The sequence below is a fragment of the Telmatherina bonti genome, assembly GCF_933228915.1.
Source record: "Telmatherina bonti genome assembly, chromosome: 11".
Classification (NCBI taxonomy): Eukaryota; Metazoa; Chordata; class Actinopteri; order Atheriniformes; family Telmatherinidae; genus Telmatherina; species Telmatherina bonti.
This window is the reverse complement of record NC_136629.1, coordinates 41,621,920-41,641,977: the sequence shown is the minus strand read 5'-3', so window position 1 is coordinate 41,641,977 and position 20,058 is coordinate 41,621,920. Positions and strand designations below refer to the sequence as shown.

Here is a 20,058-nt window from a genome sequence, read left to right as displayed (position 1 = left end):
CTCTGTACATGCATGCAGGTGTCACATTCTTGCCTTTCTGCATGTCTATTTCAACCACAACACCTTCCATAATTCCCTCCGTGGCAAGATACATTGATTTAATCATTTTGCATTTCATATTACAATCAACATACAACACCTCGCCCTCTCTTTCCTGGGCATTTTGTATAATACATATTATATCCTTGGATTGCAAAATCTGCACCCTTCTCATCAGTCAGCCAAGTTTCAGAGAGAGCAATAATTTTATATCAACAGGAAAGTGATATCACTTCCCATTGTAGAAAATATCTGAGCAGCTTTATGTAAATGCAATCAAAGATGTTCTTTAATGATCATCTAATGTCAAGTAACTTCAGATAACAAAAGAACAAAGCACTTTTGACCATAAAACCTCCTTTCTTCCAGCCCGTCAAGTCAACAATGCATCTCTCCCATTCACAAAATTAAACTGCGCTCATCAGTTGGTGAGAATCTCTACTGTCCCAGACAAATTTTTTTTTTTACATTTTAGCTCTGCTGCATTACAGTATTGGCCACTATAACTTTCAAGTTATCATGATCACAAAACAGGAAAAAAAAAGAAAATAATCTTGTGAGCCATGCAGTCATTTACAAGCATATTGTTTGCGCATTGTTTCCATTCATAGAGATAGATTCTTCCACACATGTTTTCACGCTTCTTTAAGTTTGTTGTGTCTGCACGAATTACTTTTATTTCCACTGTATGTTTAGTTAAAACTGAATGTAGGCCGTCAATGTGTTTCTCCAACCTGTTGATGCGAGCCTCAGCTTTACTGTCAACCTCCCGAAAATATTTGGCCTTCAGGTCCTCCACGGCATTGACCAAAATTTCATTGGTGTTGCCGAGCTGCTTGTTTACTTCAGGCATTAGTGTATATATATATATACACATATATACACACACACACACACACACACACACACACACACATACACATATATATATATATATATATATATATATATATATATATATATATATATATATATATATATATATATATATATGTGTATCACATATATATGTGTGTGACCATCAGATTCTCCCCATCAGGTGCCAATAAAAGACTAAACCACACTCTGATTTGACCCTTTTCACTGGCAGCGGAAACTTTTCAGTCGACTGAACATCATGCATGTTCACAAAAACCTTCAGACAACAGCAGAAAAAACAGGTCCCGACTTCTGGTGTCCATGTGCTGTTGTGATAACAAGGCAAAAGGTGCTTATAGGAAACAGATCCTGTAACCAGAGCAGGTGTGTGTGTGTGGTCCAGGGCTTCACAACACCTCTCCATGGATCATTTGCTTTTCTGCTCTGTAGCTAAAAATGTTGTAATCAGTTTGTTTTTGTTTCCTTCACTCTCACTGAGGACAGATGTACAGATTGAATTGAAACCCCATCAAGTGACCACACCTTCATTTTCTCTTAAAGGAACAGTGCACTTGTTTGAAGAGATCTGTATCATTCCTGGAAGCAATGTTGACTTGAAAGTCTTCCCAAAAGCACATTTTTTAAATAATTCTGAAACTCAATCCTGTTTCTTTGTCATTCAATTTAGGGTTAGGGTGAGGGTCAGTAAGGGTTTTAACTGTCATGACTGTCTCTGAACATGGCGTTTATAATAAACATGTCCCTTTATACCTGTCAGCATGGTGGATAGGGAGTCAGTTCTGGCTTAAAAAGATCAACCCTTTCTTTCAGGTTTCAGAGAATTTCTTTCCAAAATCTCAAAGTGTTCCTTTCGTTTGACCAAAAACTAGAATTTAGAGGTTTTAATTGTGAATTAAACATGTTCATTTACACTATGAAGGTGGTTTAAGTTAGAAAAGGGCCCACACCCATAAAGCCCAACCACACGCACACCTTTCCTTGCTTACAGCGAGTCTTCCTGTAGTTGTGGCGCCTGGCCGAACACAAACACAGAGAAACAATACAGAACAGGCTAATCTGTGATCCTGAGGAACACAGAGTTCTGGAAACGAAGCCAAGCACACACACACGCACACACACACACACACACACACACACCCACACACACACACACACACATTCATGAACAAACAGCTATCCCAGACAGGGGCCCAGACTCAATCAAGGGAAGAACGATGCAGGAGATTGCTGATGATTCTGATAGTCCATGAAAGACACACTCTGGCACAAACAAACCAACCTGCCCTCGGCGTGCTGATGGTTGGGACAGACTGGCAAAGAGAAAGAGGCACAGAGAAAAAAGTCAGAGTGAGAACACAGGTGGTGAGGGCGAGGGGCCGCTCAACTGAGCAGCCCCTCCTGTTGAAGATTAAACAAGCAGCACAGACTAGATCTAAACTTTCACAAATAAACAAACTAAACTTGGGAAGGTTTTTGTTGACCAACTTGTACACCCTGAACACACCAGACAGCCATTGTTGCTCAAAGTCTACAAATTCAGTTTTGGATCATGCAGCTCATCAGAGTGAAACACTTCCAGACAACCTGATGTTTGAGTTCATGTTTTCTGCATGTTTCCATACAGCTTGTTGTTATCTCCCTCCATCAGTGAGGTTATTCTTTGTTTATGCTGGCATTTTTCAATCCGTTTACACAAAACCTACTGGAGGATACAAAATGTGTTTCTGAGAACAGGTCTTGGTCTAACTTAGTCTCTGATCCAGATCAGCATCTGGATGCAGGAATGTTGTGAAGAATTCTTCCTCACTGCGAGACTGGACCATATTCAATATATCTGCATATACCTCCAAATTAAATGCTGAGAAAATCCAGAGGTTCCCAACAGGTTTTCCGAGATATCAAAGATAGATGTGGATCCCAGCAACATTCTGGATACAACCATTCAGAACAGGAACATTAATCTGGATAGGACCATCAAAAACAGGAACAACTTTCTGGATAGTACCATCCAGAAAAGGAGCAACAAAGCTGGATACTACCAACCTCAATCTGTCCAAGACAGAGTTCATTGTCTGTCCAGCCAATCCTTCCTTACCTCAGCAGATACGTGTGAAGCTCCACTCTATCACACTTGTTTCTACGTCTGCTGCCTGGAATCTGGGTGTCATGGTGCATGACCAGCTGACCTTTAAGGTCCATGTTGCCTCGGTTGCCCGTACCTGCCGATATGCTCTCTACAACATCAAGAGAATCAGACGAACCTGACAGAACATAAGACTCAGCTTCTGGTTCAGGCTCTGGTCATGCATGTTCGATTAAACCTTGCAAATGATTCAGAATGCTGCAATGCATCTGGTTTTCAACCAACCCAAACAAGCTCATGTCACTCCGCTGCTAATCACACTTCAATGGCTTCCAGTCGCAGCACGCATCAAATTTAAAGCTTTGCTTCTGGCTTACAAAACAGTAACAAACGGCTCCCGTCTACCTTCACTCCTAATCCAGGCCTACACTCCCTCTCCACAGCTACGTTCCACCAGTAAAATATGCCTTGTTTTTACCTAGGTCTGGGCGATTAATCATATTTTTATCTCAGTACGATCTGGGTTTCCAACAATGATAAAAATAAAAGGGTGTGATTATTTTTCTCTCTGCAGTTTCCTCTCCTGCTGTCTTCAGCTGCTAATCGAGCGTCTCTGGCGTTGCAGCGCTGTGCTGTAAACTCCTCCCACAGCCGCTTTGCTTTCATTCAGACACTGTTGCCAACTTGAAGACTTTCTGCTAAATCTGGAGACTTTTTTTGTTAAAAGCGACAAATCTAGCAGCTTTTACTGGAGTTATTAGAGACTTTTCTGGTGTTCTGGCGACTGACTTGAAGGCACATATTGTTCTGCAGTTACTGTAAGGAAGGAGCAGCGGGAGCCTCTCCCGTCCTAAAGCACTCCCAGGCGGCCAGTCTCAGTCGGCTCCGGCTGCAGGTCCATGTAGAATAACTGCAGTAGGTTGTGGAAGTTCACCTAAACATAGTTTATACCATTGTCAGTGACAACTGCCTGCATTATTTTCCTATACATAGTTCGGCCAGTTAAACGCTGTAATATCCCTCCGTTACGGGGCGTTACCATAGCAACGCGTTAACCAGCTGGTTCAGATCAGCTGTCTTTTAACAGGTGAATGAGAGAAACGCACTGCAGCCTGACAGCAGATGTTTGGCATAAAACGTACATCCAGACCAACATAAAATAGTTCCTATACAAGCGGTAAAAGCAGATTAAACAACTCGGAACCGTGCATTAGATGGTTATAATGCACGACACGGAGTCTAGAACACCACGACGCGCAGCGTTGTTTAAAAATACTGGATAATTGTGTTAAATAATCGATATCTCTATTTCAGTCAATAGAGATTATAATTTTTGTCATAATCGGGCAGCGATAGTATACCACCACTTAATGGAACTAAATCACTGATCAATGATCTCCCCAACTCTGTCCACTCTGCAGAGTCCCTGTCTACTTTTAAGAGCAAGCTGAAGACTCAGCTCTTCAAGGAGAACTTCAACACTTCGTTTAGCTACATTTGTCAAAAAGTCTGAGAACTTAGCCCGGTTTTTTGCAACAAACATTATGGTATTTATTCTTTGTATTTTAACATAGGTGATATTGTGGAGTGGGGGCGGGGGGACCTGTAGCACTACACATCAAGACCGGCGTCCAGCTGGATTCCAGCAGTCCACTGGCCCCTTCTGATGATGTCCTCTACAGTTTGATTTTGTGCTTGTGTTGTTCTTACTCTCTAATGTAAGTTGCATTCTGGATACTACCATCCAGAACAGGAACAACATTCTGGATACTACCATCCAGAACAGGAACAACGTTCTGGATACTACCATCCAGAACAGGAACAACGTTCTGGATCCTACCATCCAGAACAGGAACAACATTCTGGATCCTACCATCCAGAACAGGAACAACATTCTGGATCCTACCATCCAGAACAGGAACAACATCCTGGATACTACCATCCAGAACAGGAACAACATTCTGGATACTACGATCCAGAACAGGAACAACATTCTGGATCCTACCATCCAGAACAGGAACAACATCCTGGATACTACCATCCAGAACAGGAACAACATTCTAGATACTACCATCCAGAACAGGAACAACATTCTGGATACTACCATCCAGAACAGGAACAACATCCTGGATACTACCATCCAGAACAGGAACAACATTCTGGATACTACCATCTAGAACAGGAACAACATCCTGGATCCTACCATCCAGAACAGGAACAACATTCTGGATACTACCATCCAGAACAGGAACAACATTCTGGATACTACCATCCAGAACAGGAACAACATTCTGGATCCTACCATCCAGAACAGGAACAACGTTCTGGATACTACCATCCAGAACAGGAACAACATTCTGGATACTACCATCCAGAACAGGAACAACATCCTGGATACTACCATCCAGAACAGGAACAACATCCTGGATACTACCATCCAGAACAGGAACAACATTCTGGATACTACCATCCAGAACAGGAACAACATCCTGGATACTACCATCCAGAACAGGAACAACATCCTGGATACTACCATCCAGAACAGGAACAACATCCTGGATACTACCATCCAGAACAGGAACAACATTCTGGATACTACCATCCAGAACAGGAACAACATTCTGGATACTACCATCCAGAACAGGAACAACATCCTGGATACTACCATCCAGAACAGGAACAACATCCTGGATACTACGATCCAGAACAGGAACAACATTCTGGATCCTACCATCCAGAACAGGAACAACATCCTGGATACTACCATCCAGAACAGGAACAACATTCTGGATACTACCATCCAGAACAGGAACAACATCCTGGATATTACCATCCAGAACAGGAACAACATCCTGGATATTACCATCCAGAACAGGAACAACATCCTGGATACTACCATCCAGAACAGGAACAACATTCTGGATACTACCATCCAGAACAGGAACAACATCCTGGATACTACCATCCAGAACAGGAACAACATTCTGGATACTACCATCCAGAACAGGAACAACATTCTGGATCCTACCATCCAGAACAGGAACAACATCCTGGATACTACCATCCAGAACAGGAACAACATTCTGGATACTACCATCCAGAACAGGAACAACATTCTGGATACTACCATCCAGAACAGGAACAACATCCTGGATACTACCATCCAGAACAGGAACAACTACTACCACTGGAAAAGAAGAAACGAAGAGTGTAATTGTTGGGAGCTCAGTCGTTAGTGTAAGAATCCAGGTTAAGGTATAGAGGAAACAGAAAATGGGTGTATTCAGGCCACTATCTGATGCTTTTCTTGCTGAACTGTTCATCCCTGTAGATCTCAATCGTTCATGCTGTATTGTTTGCTGCTTTTGTGCTGGTTGAAGAAATAAAGCCATGTAAGAGAGACCTGGTGTGTGCTTCACTGCTAGCCTGCTAAGGAAGCTGGCCTGGATGGTTACAAGTAATGCCAGGCGGACACTGTGCGATTTTAGAAATCTGACTGTCGGGGAAATGCTCCCACTGCACGACGGGTTTGTCCCTCTACTCTATCTAACCCTATGACGTGTACTCATACTGTACGACTGCTGTCACCCACGATTATTGACAACCACGACTACTTGTCGGCATCAGTCAGTGTGTGACGGCACAACGTGCTTGAGTGTGAACAACGAAAAACAAAGGTTCCTAGTTCCTATGACAACCACAGCGTGCCTGACAAGATGGCGAGCAGGCAACAAGTTGTTGCAGTTGTGTGCGCTGAAATGAAAAAAAAAAAAAAAGAAAACCTCGTCTTCTCTCCATAGCTCTACTAATCTGTCTTCTAGCAGCTGTGTCCACCGCACACGTCTGAAGCTGGGGTTGCCCGCCATTGTTTACAGCTCCACCGGTATCTACTGCGCAGGTGCGAACGTAGAATCGTGACGTAACACCGCTCACACTGTACGAGCGACGGCGAAAATTTCTGACATGCCAGAAGTTTGATCGGGAGGTCGCAGCATCATCGTTAGAATGCAGCAGCAATTAATCCTTCCTCGTGAATGTTCTCACACTGTACGGCTCACGACCTCCCGACCGGACATCCCGACACTGCAATGTTTCCACGATGACGCAGCGTGGTCTGCGACATCAAAATCCTGGTGAAATCCCCTCGAAATCGCACAGTGTCCGCCCGGCATTACCAATACATGAGCCAAACTTTTCCTTAGAACCCGACGCCTCTGTTCCACAATTAAGAGCATGAGGTCTGCAAGGTGGCCCTGCGATGGACTGGCGAGCTGTCCAGGGTGTACCCTGCCTGTCGCCCAAAGCCGGCTGGGATAGGCTCCAGCTTCCCCGCGACCCTGAATTGGAATAAGCGGTTTGGAAAATGAATGAATGAATGAATGAATGAATGAAAAGGTCTGCAAGGTAACTATTATGGTGAATATCGTACGTACTGTCCATGTATTAAAACTGTGCATTATTTCTGCTGCGTGTTGTGGTGCTATCAGCACTGCGTTGTATAGGAACTATTTTGTTGGCCTTGATGTACTTTTCATGCTAAATAAGCACCAGACAACAGCACATATTTCTCATATACTAGTCAAAAGCTGATCTGAATCAGTCAATTAACGTGTTGCTATGGTGATGTACATAATTGAGTGATATAACAGTGAATTAACTTTGCAAATTGTGCATATTCATGAAAATAATGCACCCTGGTCAGTTTGCAAATTCTCACTGACCAGGTATAATATGCTGGATAAGCCAGTCTGCCTTATGTATCAAAAATAGACTAGCTATAAAAAAATGATTAATACTGCGCCTTATATCTTATTTGTTGTTTGTTGTAAACAATATTTGTTCTTTTAAAAGTCCTTTTTTTTAGTTCAAAATGAAAATAAATAAATACATAAAAATCTGCTGCACTTTACGGTGAGAAAATACATTATTTATTTGCCTACTCTTGGAAGGATTGTTCTGGAATAATTTTTGGTGTGCCGGGACCCTGGTTCAATGATAATAAATGCTTCTGAATCTGAAACACTGGATTCATTATCAATGTATCTGGAATCTGATCGTGTATCCATATAAACATGAATATAGGACTAGAACGTCTGCTGAAAACAAGCAGGCGGCTGGAGGTCTGAGTTCTCACTGGGATTTTGTTTTGGAAATGGTTAAGAGCTAGAATACCTCATTCATCTGAATGTGGTGCTCCATTTCTACGTTGGGCGGGAGTAATTCTTACGCAGTGTCCCAAAGTTCAAAGTTCAGACAGATTTTCATTTATGAAACAACCTGGTGTGAAGTCAGTAGGAGACTTGCTTGAAGTTTTAATGAAAGTCATTTAAAAAAGGAAAGTAAAAGAAAAACAACCCTAGATTTGGATCAAAAGGACTTACTTCTTAGAAGCTCCATGACCCAGCTTTAGTAGTAGCTGTACTGTGTAGTAAAGTGTTAACCTTCAGAGTAATGCTTGTTTGTTCATGCATGAAAGAACAAAAAGTCCCTGTTTAAATGCATTTTTTAGGGTAAAAAAAAGTTTATCCTGTGCTTTTGTGTTGTTTCTTATTGGCATCGTGCTCTAAGATGTGAGGAGTCATCTCTCTTTTGTTAGTGTCCATGCCCTGAAAGGTGAAGTAAAAACAAATGGTAGAACAGGATTACAGGGATTTTAAGACAAAGTCATGTGACTCACATTCAGATTTTTACTTTCTCATCATTCCCATGGACACCTCCAACATTCCACATTTCTTTGTGAAGCAGTTTGAATAAACATCAAGCAGAGATTTTAATCCGATTTAAAACCAGAACAAAACTTAAGGAGATCCAGTTTAATTCAGATGTTGATAATTAATAATTAAAAAACTACAACTTTGCTTTGCTTAGCCATGTTTTGACATCACTTACAGATACATTTGTGTTGCTGAGATGCCCTGTGAGGACGCTGAAACGCAACATCGACATGAAGGACAAGCGGAAAGGAAAACTTATCTCTCAGCTTCCTTTCAGTTTGAGAATAGTGGTGCTTCTGGTAGGATGCTGGGAATTTCCTGGAAAGTTAAAGGCTTTTTTCTCAATGTGCTTTGCAACACGTGAAGATTTAAACTCTTCATGCAAACTAAACAACTTCATCTGCGTTTGTTTGATCTCAGAGAGGATGAAAGCTCCCTCTTTACCTCAGGAAGTGATTATTTTGTAAAAGAGGTTATCCATTAGACTTATTACAGGTGCTAGAGCTAAAATGAGGCCCCTTAGGGCTTGTTTTAGCCTTGCGGTGTGGAAACTAGGGGATTATAAAAAGGATTTCTGTGCTGAAGCTTGAGGATGCATATGGAGGCTTCTTATTCTTTTAAAACACATCTCAAGCATTCATTTATACATAAAATTGAGGATTAAACATTCCATAGGTAAATTACATAGGTAACAGAAGTCTGGTGAGACACCCCTCTGCTCTGTAAAACCGTCATTTATCCTCCAGGATTCAATACAAGCTGTCATGGTCACTCTGGACGGGATGATCCTCACAGCAGATCCTAGATCCTGGATCTGGGCCTGTTCGGTAGCAGAGGAAGCGGAAGAAGGGGAGCTGGACGGGAAAAAGGAAATGGGAAGGAGACAGAGTTTTGAAAAAGGGGAAAGCTCATTTGTCGGTCTAACGGCACAGAAGGGAGTCCAGGATGAACATGGGACAGAAGTAAGAAATGTAAATACAGACAGGTTGACCAGAGGGGGAGGTGAGAATGAGGGAGATAAAAATAACAAAGGAAAGATGGAAACAGAGGTTTCCCAGACCACCTCCTCTCCTCCCCTCGCTGTGCGGGGGGCCTTGGGGTGAAACGGGAACCTGACCGGCAGCCACAGGACTCCATGAGGTCGTTTACACACAAGTTCTCCTTTCACTATTTATCAAAAGAGAAATGGCCAAACAGACAGCAATATTCAAGAATAATAAATCGTCTTAACGTTGTTATAATTTGCTCTCTGGTTTTGAGCAGTAGGAGTACCAGAATGAAGATCTAGTTAAGTCTGATGTGTGTGAGGTTTGTTGCAGCAGGGAAACGCCGAACGCTTGCAGACTGCGGTCCTCGAGGACCAGAGTTTTTGGTTTGGTTTTTTTTTATTTTTTATAACTCATCCATTTTCAACTAATCTAATCTCAAAATTTAGCATGATTAGGGGCTGTCCTTTTGATTGACAGGTATCAGATATCTGTCTGGAAGAAGGCACAGTGCAGAACAACTGTGGTTGGTTAACAGCGTGACTTAGCTTTAGCCTGCCTACTTTCATCAGCTAGTTAGTTCCTGTTAGCTCCGGTTTAGCTTGGTTAGCTCTAAGCTTTTATATAAAGTCTACGGTTTCAACATAGGGTTGTTGAAACCGTAGACAATCTTTTTCTCTATTGCCTCAGAGAAAATAGGTTGGGAAGCAGTGATGTAGAAAATTTGGCAAATAGAAAACTTGGCATCTGATTTGCACATTAAAAAAATTTTAAAAATGAGAGGAAATGAGGGGAAAACAAGCCTTAAGTCTAAAATTTGAAAGAAAACTGAAAAATGATCAGAGAGCCGCCTGAGGCTCACTGCTGGAGCTCGCTGAGAAAACAGAGCATTAATCTGACTTAATGTTGTTTAAAAAGCTATAAATCCATTCAGAGCTGCACTTTCAGGACCAAAGCTTCTCCCTGCATTCCCATGTCCTGTACAGAGCAGGTTTAGCATCTGCTCTAAGTGGCACGATGTGTTGGAAGGACGGACTGGCCGGGGGTTAGCACACAAAGGAGGCCTGGCGGCGCTTTGCCAACCTTGGCTGCTAAATGCTGAGTTGACAGCACTTGTCTCCACAGACGGCTCCTACATTTTTCTCAGCCAGCTTTAAATCCCAGATTCCTTTTATTTATGTGTATCAATGCAACCATAAAAGCCTTTGTGTACTTCCAGTGCAGCTGTCTTCACCTTAAAGACTGAGGTGAAACAAAGTGGGACAAATAAATGCAACAACAGAGCAACAAAACCGACAACTGGGAGATAAAATGAACCACAAATGAATGCTTTACAACACACTGCACCAACAATACATGAAGGCAGTGTTTCCCCACCCTGCCTAGACATGATCCTCCTCCAAAGCATCTCAGTCAGATTATTGAACTTTGCTGCCTGCTAACGAGCCTTTATGTTTTTAAAAAAAAGCTCAAGACCTACCTTTTTAGTTTAGCTTATAACTAAGTTTTAACATTCTTATATTAACCCATATTTATCTTTCTTTTTAGTTAATTTTATTTATTTATTTATATATTTTATATATTGATTTACATAGTATAGATTTTATTATTTTATTTTAATGGATTTTATTTTTGTTTAGTTATCACTCCAGCTCTCTCCTCATCGGGGTGCTCTTCGCCGAGGGCTGCCCCTGCTCTGACTGCATGGGTGTTGCTGTGGGGGCTGTCCCTGTCTGGTGGGTCGGGATCCAGCGCTGCAGCCTTACGGTTGTGGCGTGGGTCCTGTCTGCCCGGACCCGGGTGGCCCCCATGGTGATGGCCTGGGTGGTCTTGGTTGGGGGTAGCCCTTTGTGTAGAGGCTCCCTGAGAATACCGTTTCCTTATCTGGTGCACATCTGGTGCAAATGCACCTGGCCATTCATTCATCTTCTTTTAACTGTTACAGGGCAAATAGGGCATGGGTGAGGGTGGTTGTGGGTGGGTGAAAGGGGATGTGTATGTGTGTTAGTGTTTTATCTATTTTGATGTAAATTGTTTTATAATGTAAAGCACTTTGTATTGTTTTTAAGCACGAAAAGTGCTATACAAATAAAGTTTGATTTGATTTGATTTGATTTATTTCATTCAGGTGAGTTAAGGTGGGTTTTGCCGGTATAACATGCAGGGGGGCCTGAGGACCAGGACTGAGAAACACTGCAATAAGGAATTAATGGGAAATGTTTCCATCATCAAGCAAAAAGAGGTCCTTTTATACTTTTATCAGCAAAACCTATCAAAACTAAGTCTTTCTTAGGGCTGGGCGATTAATCGATTTAATCGATTAATTTGAATCTGCTGTTTATGAAGATTTATTTTGATGAAAATCAGGATTTTTTTTTTGCCCCACCAACAACATGGCAGCTAGAAACGAACAAGAAGTGCCCCCTCTGCGTTTCCATTACATTTTGTTGCAAAATAAAAACGACATTTCTACGTTTTGACAACAGTTGTGATTTGTGGGTGTTTCCGTTGAACAATGTTTAGCACATTAGCATCAGGTTTTGTAATTGCGGTTAATGCAAAGTGGGCACGTAGCGGTATTTTATGCTTTTCTACTTGCTGCAGAGAATTTGCAGCTTTGATTTTGGAAGATTTTCGCCTTCATTTTCTTTTCTAAAACTCTGAAATTCGCTGTTATTTATTCCACACCGCGCCATCTTTACCGGGAATTAACTGGTCACGACCCCCACATGACAACCCCCCACTGGGGGGACACGTAAACGCAATAAAAGTGTTTCCATTACACTTTTGCAATATGTTTCTGTATTGGAATGTCTGAAAAACCACCTCTTGAGATTGTAAAAACGATATTTCGTTTTTGCAAAGTTTCTAGGTGTCATGGAAACGCAGGTTTTTCAGCGTGGGAGGGGGCGCATGCCACAGGGGTCTGAAGCCAGATGCATGTATGTTAGAAATATAGCTTTAATTAACATTCAGGGATTTTTTAAAAATATTATTTTGTATCAAAGAGGTCAATTTTCTCGAAACATGTTAAGTGTAAAGAAACATTCATTTTTATGACCTCATTGCCAACGTGGGAAATTGTTTTGGTTATTTAATGTCAAAATACTCTAAAAGGAATCACTATTTCTTTTCCAAGAGGAGGCACTTTATTTATTAATTTATCAGTTTTTTATTTTAGAATAAAATTACACAATTGAAGTGAGGCCTATTCTTAAATGTTTGATCAAAACTTAAAAGCTATCTCACAGTGGAAACGCACGGAGTACAAACATGTTGTTACTTATAATGTTTACAGCGCCTGCATCTCTTTTTACAATCTTGTTTAACAGCTTGTTTAGTTGCACTTTAAATTTAGGTAAACTTTTAGGCTGATCGCAATAAAAGCATTTTTGAAAAAGAATATTTTTTGACATTTGTAATTTTTCTTCTTTTTCTTTACAGTAAAGGGAAAAAAATCGATTAAAATCGGAAATCGGATTTTGTTTAAAAAAAAAAAAAAAAAAAATCTGAGATTTTATTTTTTGGCCATATTGCCCAGCCCTAGTCTTTCTATGATTCCAGCTGTGTTTAGAAGCACATTTTAGCAAACAAAGTAATGATGAGGAATGGATCCATCTCCCTGCTGTCCAGTAACAGATCGGCCTGACTGCCCTGGACTCCGACCTTTGGACATTGTTTCCAACGGAATCACATGCTGAACGAAGCGAGAGGGTTCCTCACACGTCAACATATCAGCCAGCCGACGTGTAAAAATGAAGCCATTTGATGAAGTCAGCATCCCGTCATGACAGTGTTTAGCTGATCACAACCTGCATGTTGACATCAACGGAGAAGCATCAAGATTATTATGAATATGGTTTTAATATGAATAATGATCATTTCTATAAATCATTTGCAGTGCAGGACTGAGTTTCAACACATCAGATGATCAAGGCGTGGATTTAGGACCTTTCTAAAAATCCATCTTGTCAACGTGCAGCGAAGACCAGTTGATCAATACCAACTCTAACAGATCATATATTTTTGCTTCTCCGAGCAGGGATTGCATCAGTTTCAAATTAAGCCATAAAAACGCCTTATTTTAACTTATTTGAACATTTTCTTTGTAATCCAGGTTATACAATTCATTTTAACGTTAATGTTTGTTTTATTTTGATGTTTGACTTTTTCATGCAGATTTAAAAAAAAAAAAAAAAAAAAATCATTTTAAAACATCTGGTTATTTTTGTCAAAAATTTTTTAAAGATAAAAGAAATTTAATTTTTAAGTCACATCAAACATTAAAAATAGAGCTTAAATTGGCGTATAGCTTTAACTTGTCTATTTTGTCTTACATCTCTTTTAAAAGGTCGCATTTGTGGAATGAAAAGGACTGTATAGTTCATCATTAGTTTGGAGTTCTGTCTCCTTTCACCCTTTCCTCCCCGCTGTAACGTACAGAAGCGACAGCAACATGACCGGGGGGCCGAGCCGCCGACAGAACTGTCTGTTGTCTTAACTTAGCTTAAGTTGCTACAGCAACCTCCTCAATCTTCTCCTGGAGGACCGTTGTCATGCATACGTCTCCAACATCCTGCTCCTGGAGGACCGCTGTCCTGCATACGTCTCCAACATCCTGCTCCTGGAGGACCGTTGTCATGCATACGTCTCCAACATCCTGCTCCTGGAGGACCGCTGTCCTGCATACGTCTCCAACATCCTGCTCCTGGAGGACCGCTGTCCTGCATACGTCTCCAACACATTGATTTGAATCAGGTGCATTGCAGCAGGGACACTTGAAAAACCTGCAGGACACCGGTCCTCGAGGACCTGGGTTGAGGATCCCTGGTCTGTAGTAGAGATATCACAGTTCGTACCAAGAGTAGAAAACCTTCCATGTTATTATCCTCGGTAAGCTAAGATGCTATTATCCTCGGTAAGCTAAGATGTTATTACCCTCGGTAAGCTAAGATGTTATTACCCTCCGTAAGCTAAGATGTTATTATCCTCGGTAAAATAAGATGTTATTATCCTCGGTAAGCTAAGATGTTATTATCCTCGGTAAGCTAAGATGCTATTATCCTCGGTAAGCTAAGATGCTATTATCCTCGGTAAGCTAAGATGTTATTACCCTCCGTAAGCTAAGATGTTATTATCCTCCGTAAGCTAAGATGTTATTATCCTCCGTAAGCTAAGATGTTATTATCCTCGGTAAGCTAAGATGCTATTATCCTCGGTAAGCTAAGATGCTATTATCCTCGGTAAGCTAAGATGCTATTATCCTCGGTAAGCTAAGATGCGATTATCCTCGGTAAGCTAAGATGCTATTATCCTCGGTAAGCTAAGATGTTATTATCCTCGGTAAGCTAAGATGTTATTACCCTCCGTAAGCTAAGATGTTATTATCCTCGGTAAAATAAGATGTTATTATCCTCGGTAAGCTAAGATGTTATTATCCTCGGTAAGCTAAGATGCTATTATCCTCCGTAAGCTAAGATGCTATTATCCTCGGTAAGCTAAGATGTTATTACCCTCCGTAAGCTAAGATGTTATTATCCTCCGTAAGCTAAGATGTTATTATCCTCCGTAAGCTAAGATGTTATTATCCTCCGTAAGCTAAGATGCTATTATCCTCGGTAAGCTAAGATGTTATTATCCTCGGTAAGCTAAGATGTTATTATCCTCGGTAAGCTAAGATGTTATTATCCTCGGTAAGCTGTTATTATCCTCGGTAAGCTAAGATGTTATTACCCTCCGTAAGCTAAGATGTTATTATCCTCGGTAAGCTAAGATGTTATTATCCTCGGTAAGCTAAGATGTTATTATCCTCGGTAAGCTAAGATGTTATTACCCTCCGTAAGCTAAGATGTTATTACCCTCCGTAAGCTAAGATGCTATTATCCTCGGTAAGCTAAGATGTTATTATCCTCGGTAAGCTAAGATGTTATTATCCTCGGTAAGCTAAGATGTTATTACCCTCCGTAAGCTAAGATGTTATTATCCTCCGTAAGCTAAGATGTTATTATCCTCCGTAAGCTAAGATGTTATTATCCTCCGTAAGCTAAGATGTTATTATCCTCCGTAAGCTAAGATGTTATTATCCTCCGTAAGCTAAGATGTTATTATCCTCCGTAAGCTAAGATGTTATTATCCTCCGTAAGCTAAGATGTTATTATCCTCGGTAAGCTAAGATGTTATTATCATCCGTAAGCTAAGATGTTATTATCATCCGTAAGCTAAGGTCCAAACATGTCCCCTTATATGAGCTTTATACTCTATGTAGCTGTTACCTGGTGTGTAGTGACCATAAAACCGCATTTTAAAAGATAAAACCGCAACATAAAGCTGCCAGAAAATGTAAAAACCTTCCTGCAAGCTCGTCATGAACATTGATGAAACAAAGTCTGCCTTTGCGGTCATGAATCACACCATTGACGCCTTGTCCTCACGTAGCAGGTGTCTCACAAAACCAGGATATTTTTCTCCGATTCCTCCTGTCATCCACACCAAAACGCAGATTTCTGCATCAGAAACGATGGTTTTAAAACTCTCCAAGCAAAGTGGACATATATAACTACGGTTTTGGGTTTTTAACCGTGACCGTCTGCAACAGAAAATGCCATGAGGTCACATGTGCACCCTTTGTTTATGTAACCGAGGGTCTTGTTCATGCGTTCATATTTTTATAATATATAAACCAAGAACACAAAGAAGTTCTGCAGAACTGGCACAGCAGCTGTCTTTTATAATTAATCAGCACCGTCAAACTTTCACCAACAACAAAGCGTGAAATTCCGGTCTGGCCCCTTTAGAATAAAACCGTAGACACACCGCTTACAGAACACATGAAGTCTTTTACATTTACACCAGTATGGACGTTCTCCAAGCTGTGATGGCGTCATCCGTTGTCCAGAAACTTGTGTTCGTTTCTTTTTAAAATGTTAAATACCGCTCTACATAAACTATCAATGGCAGAGAACGACATTAAGGACAGTTATTTTCCACCATCTAACCATGATATAACATTGGAGAAGTGTTTTGTGGAAGTAACGTTGTGAGATGGAAGGTTCTTCTGACTGGATGGATTAGGAACGCTCCTGCTGCTGAAAGGTTTGATATTCTTATGAATGTCTTAACGCGGTTATGCAGGTAGGTGTGGATGGATTTGTTTTTGAAAAATGAAGTCTTTGGACTTTTTTTTTTTTTTTTTTAAATACTGGTCACGTGGGGGGGGTATCTGGTTTTACAAAAACCCAGTTACGTGTCGACAAGGCCTGAGAGTAATTATAACCTCCAGGCAGCGACCGCCTCAACGAGCCACTGTGTAACACAGCAACAAACAGTAACTAGTGAACTCTGACACACACACACACATATTGCCTTCTCTAAAATCACCAACATGTTCCCAGTGGAAGCAGGCAGAAAACCTCTCCTGACGTCCATTTTCCTCTTAACTCGGTTTCGGACGTTATGGCCCCTCCGGTGTTTGTGTCCTTCATCTTAATACCGACTCTGTTGGTGTTTGGTCACTCAAACTGGATAGACAAGACCGTGTCAGGCAAAAGAAGAAAACAGCTGACTGAAATTAACTTTCCTTTCTGAGAGACTTGTAAATGAAAGCTTCATTTTATGCCATTTCCATGCAAATCCAGCATAATGAAACAATCCTCTTGAAAACAGGGATTTCTTCTTTTTCCAGCCTCAACTGAAAGGTTTTTCCATGATGAACTAAAAATAATCTTTTTTTTGTTTTGTTTTCCACATTGATTCTGTCTGACAGCTGTGATGAAAGGAGCACACAAACCAAGCAAAGCATTATTACGCAACATTAGGCCTCATGTGCACTGGTGAAGAATTAAAAGCCAAAAGAGAAGAAAGCTTCAACGTTTAAGCAGCAGCAGCACAGCATGTACACAGCGCTTCAGACCTCAGGAAACACTTTATATCGGCATGAATAATGTCATTTACTTCGTACAAACAAACAGTCCTGGCAATAATCCAGTTGCCCAATAAACCAGTATAATCCGTGCTAACCAGGTACTGTCCAATAAACCAGTATAATCCGTGCTAACCAGGTACTGTCCAATAAACCAGTATAATCCGTGCTAACCAGGTACTGTCCAATAAACCAGTATAATCCGTGCTAACCAGGTACTGTCCAATAAACCAGTATAATCCGTGCTAACCAGGTACTGTCCAATAAACCAGTATAATCCATGCTAACCAGGTACTGTCCAATAAACCAGTATAATCCGTGCTAACCAGGTACTGTCCAATAAACCAGTATAATCCGTGCTAACCAGGTACTGTCCAATAAACCAGTATAATCCATGCTAACCAGGTACTGTCCAATAAACCAGTATAATCCGTGCTAACCAGGTACTGTCCAATAAACCAGTATAATCCATGCTAACCAGGTACTGTCCAATAAACCAGTATAATCCGTGCTAACCAGGTACTGTCCAATAAACCAGTATAATCCATGCTAACCAGGTACTGTCCAATAAACCAGTATAATCCGTGCTAACCAGGTACTGTCCAATAAACCAGTATAATCCATGCTAACCAGGTACTGTCCAATAAACCAGTATAAACAGTGGTAACCAGGTTCTTGCAGTTCTGGAAACTTCTTGAGCAGACAGTCTCATATCTGCTGCCGTAGTGACTGGTTGGTGATTATCCAATAAAGTCTTGTCTTCAGCTCAAACAGGGTCAAAGGTCAGTAATGAAGCTTATATCCAGAAAGGAAACAGCAGGAAATTTCATGTTAGTGTTACAAATATTAGTTATTTTACGATTAAATCATAAAATAGTTAATAGAGCTGCAGCTTTTATGGAAAATGGACAAACCACAGTCGCCATTTAAACAAGTCATAAACTTGCGGTTTGGGTTTGTTTGCCTTTTTCTTTTTCTTTTTTTTGTAGAAAGAAACAATTAAATAAATTAATGGGAGTCTAAAACTTGGTTAATCACCATAGAAACCCAAATTCAAAGATAAATATGATGTTGCACAAAGCAGCTTTCAGATTTATGCCGTGAAAATAAGCTTTTAAATGAACCCGAGAACAACCCCGCGTTGAAGCAACCGTTTTCTGCGTCTGTCTCGCTTCTTTCCGCAAAAAAAAAAAAAAAACCAAAAAAAAAAAAACCGCACATTTTGCGCTGTTTTAAGGCGCAAACGGCTCACCTCTTCTTCTCCGCCGTCATTCTGCAACTCAGTCCAACTTCAGTCCAACTTCAGACCAACTTCAGAGCAGTCTGGAAAAGTTCAGGTGAGAAAACGCGCAGGATGCTGGATCTCAGCTGAGTCCATAAAGCAGACCGTCCAGGCTGGGGGAGGGGGCCGTACAGTCTCAGAACACTGCCGAGGACCGCACAGCCTCTCACCTGCAGAAAAACAAAGCACGCACAACTCCACGCACTCCACGCAGGCTGTAAGTTCACGCCGAACCGCTGCTGTCGCTCCAAACTTTCCTCACGCTGCTGGCAGAAGCAGAAGCTGCTCGGTGTCTGACCGGAATGTCAGCTGGGTCGGTGACGGAGAAGCCGGCCAGCTGATTGGCTGGAAGCGCCGCCGTGAGCCACCCCTCCCACAGCCCCGCCCCCCTGGGGGTCGACCCTCCTGCCTGATAAGGAACGTGTGTGTGTGTGTGTGTGTGTGTGTGTGTGTGTGTCTCCTGTTTATTAAAATACCTCAAGTCTTCACAATTAATGAAGCTTATTAATTATTTTGGTAATAAACCTCAATAAAGATTTTTTTTTATGTAAACATCTAATATTCTATCCAATAAACAAAGATCTTATCCAATAAAAGAGTTGTAAAATTGTATACAGATTATGCTCATTCACATTTTCAGAAAGATTATTTATTTATTCTTTTTTTTTTTATTTAGAGATAAATTGGTCTGGTGACAAATGTCTCTTAGTCATGGTCATTTCTGTCCTCAATATGTGGTCCTGTTAAAAAGGCAACCAGGATTTAGTTGAACAATCAATAAATATCAGGGTGTATGAAGTTATAGTTTAGTTTCTTGCTGCCTTTATCTCTATTTATTCATTCATTTATAAAATAGAGATCAGGCTTATTGATGTGTATTTCTTATTTTCCCAACTACAACTAAACAACATACATTTTAAACACTCAAAAGGAAAGGAGCAGAGAGAAGAAAATCTGCTTTTCTCACACTAATTAGTATACCAAAAATAAATATAAGTTGTTAAACAAATAGAAATGTAACAAAAAGAAACAACAGCATGCCGATATTCGTATTTTACTTAATTTATTATCTATAAAACATCACCTCGGCTGCACGGTGGCACAGTGGTTAGCACTGCAGCCTCACAGCCAGAGGTTCGCTCTGGCAATGAAGAGAG

The 20,058-nt window shown here is 40.9% G+C and overlaps 1 protein-coding gene across 1 annotated transcript in view; it reads right to left on the bottom strand.

The window, feature by feature from the left end:
• Positions 1-19,148, bottom strand: part of epas1b (endothelial PAS domain protein 1b) — a 76,803-nt gene extending 57,655 nt beyond the window's left edge. Inside the window, exon 1 of the mRNA XM_079248577.1 lies at positions 18,872-19,148. Within this exon, the coding sequence (XP_079104703.1) occupies positions 18,872-18,891 (20 nt within the window). The 5' untranslated portion in view covers positions 18,892-19,148. The remainder of the gene's footprint in view (positions 1-18,871) is intronic.
• Positions 19,149-20,058: the final 910 nt, after the last annotated feature.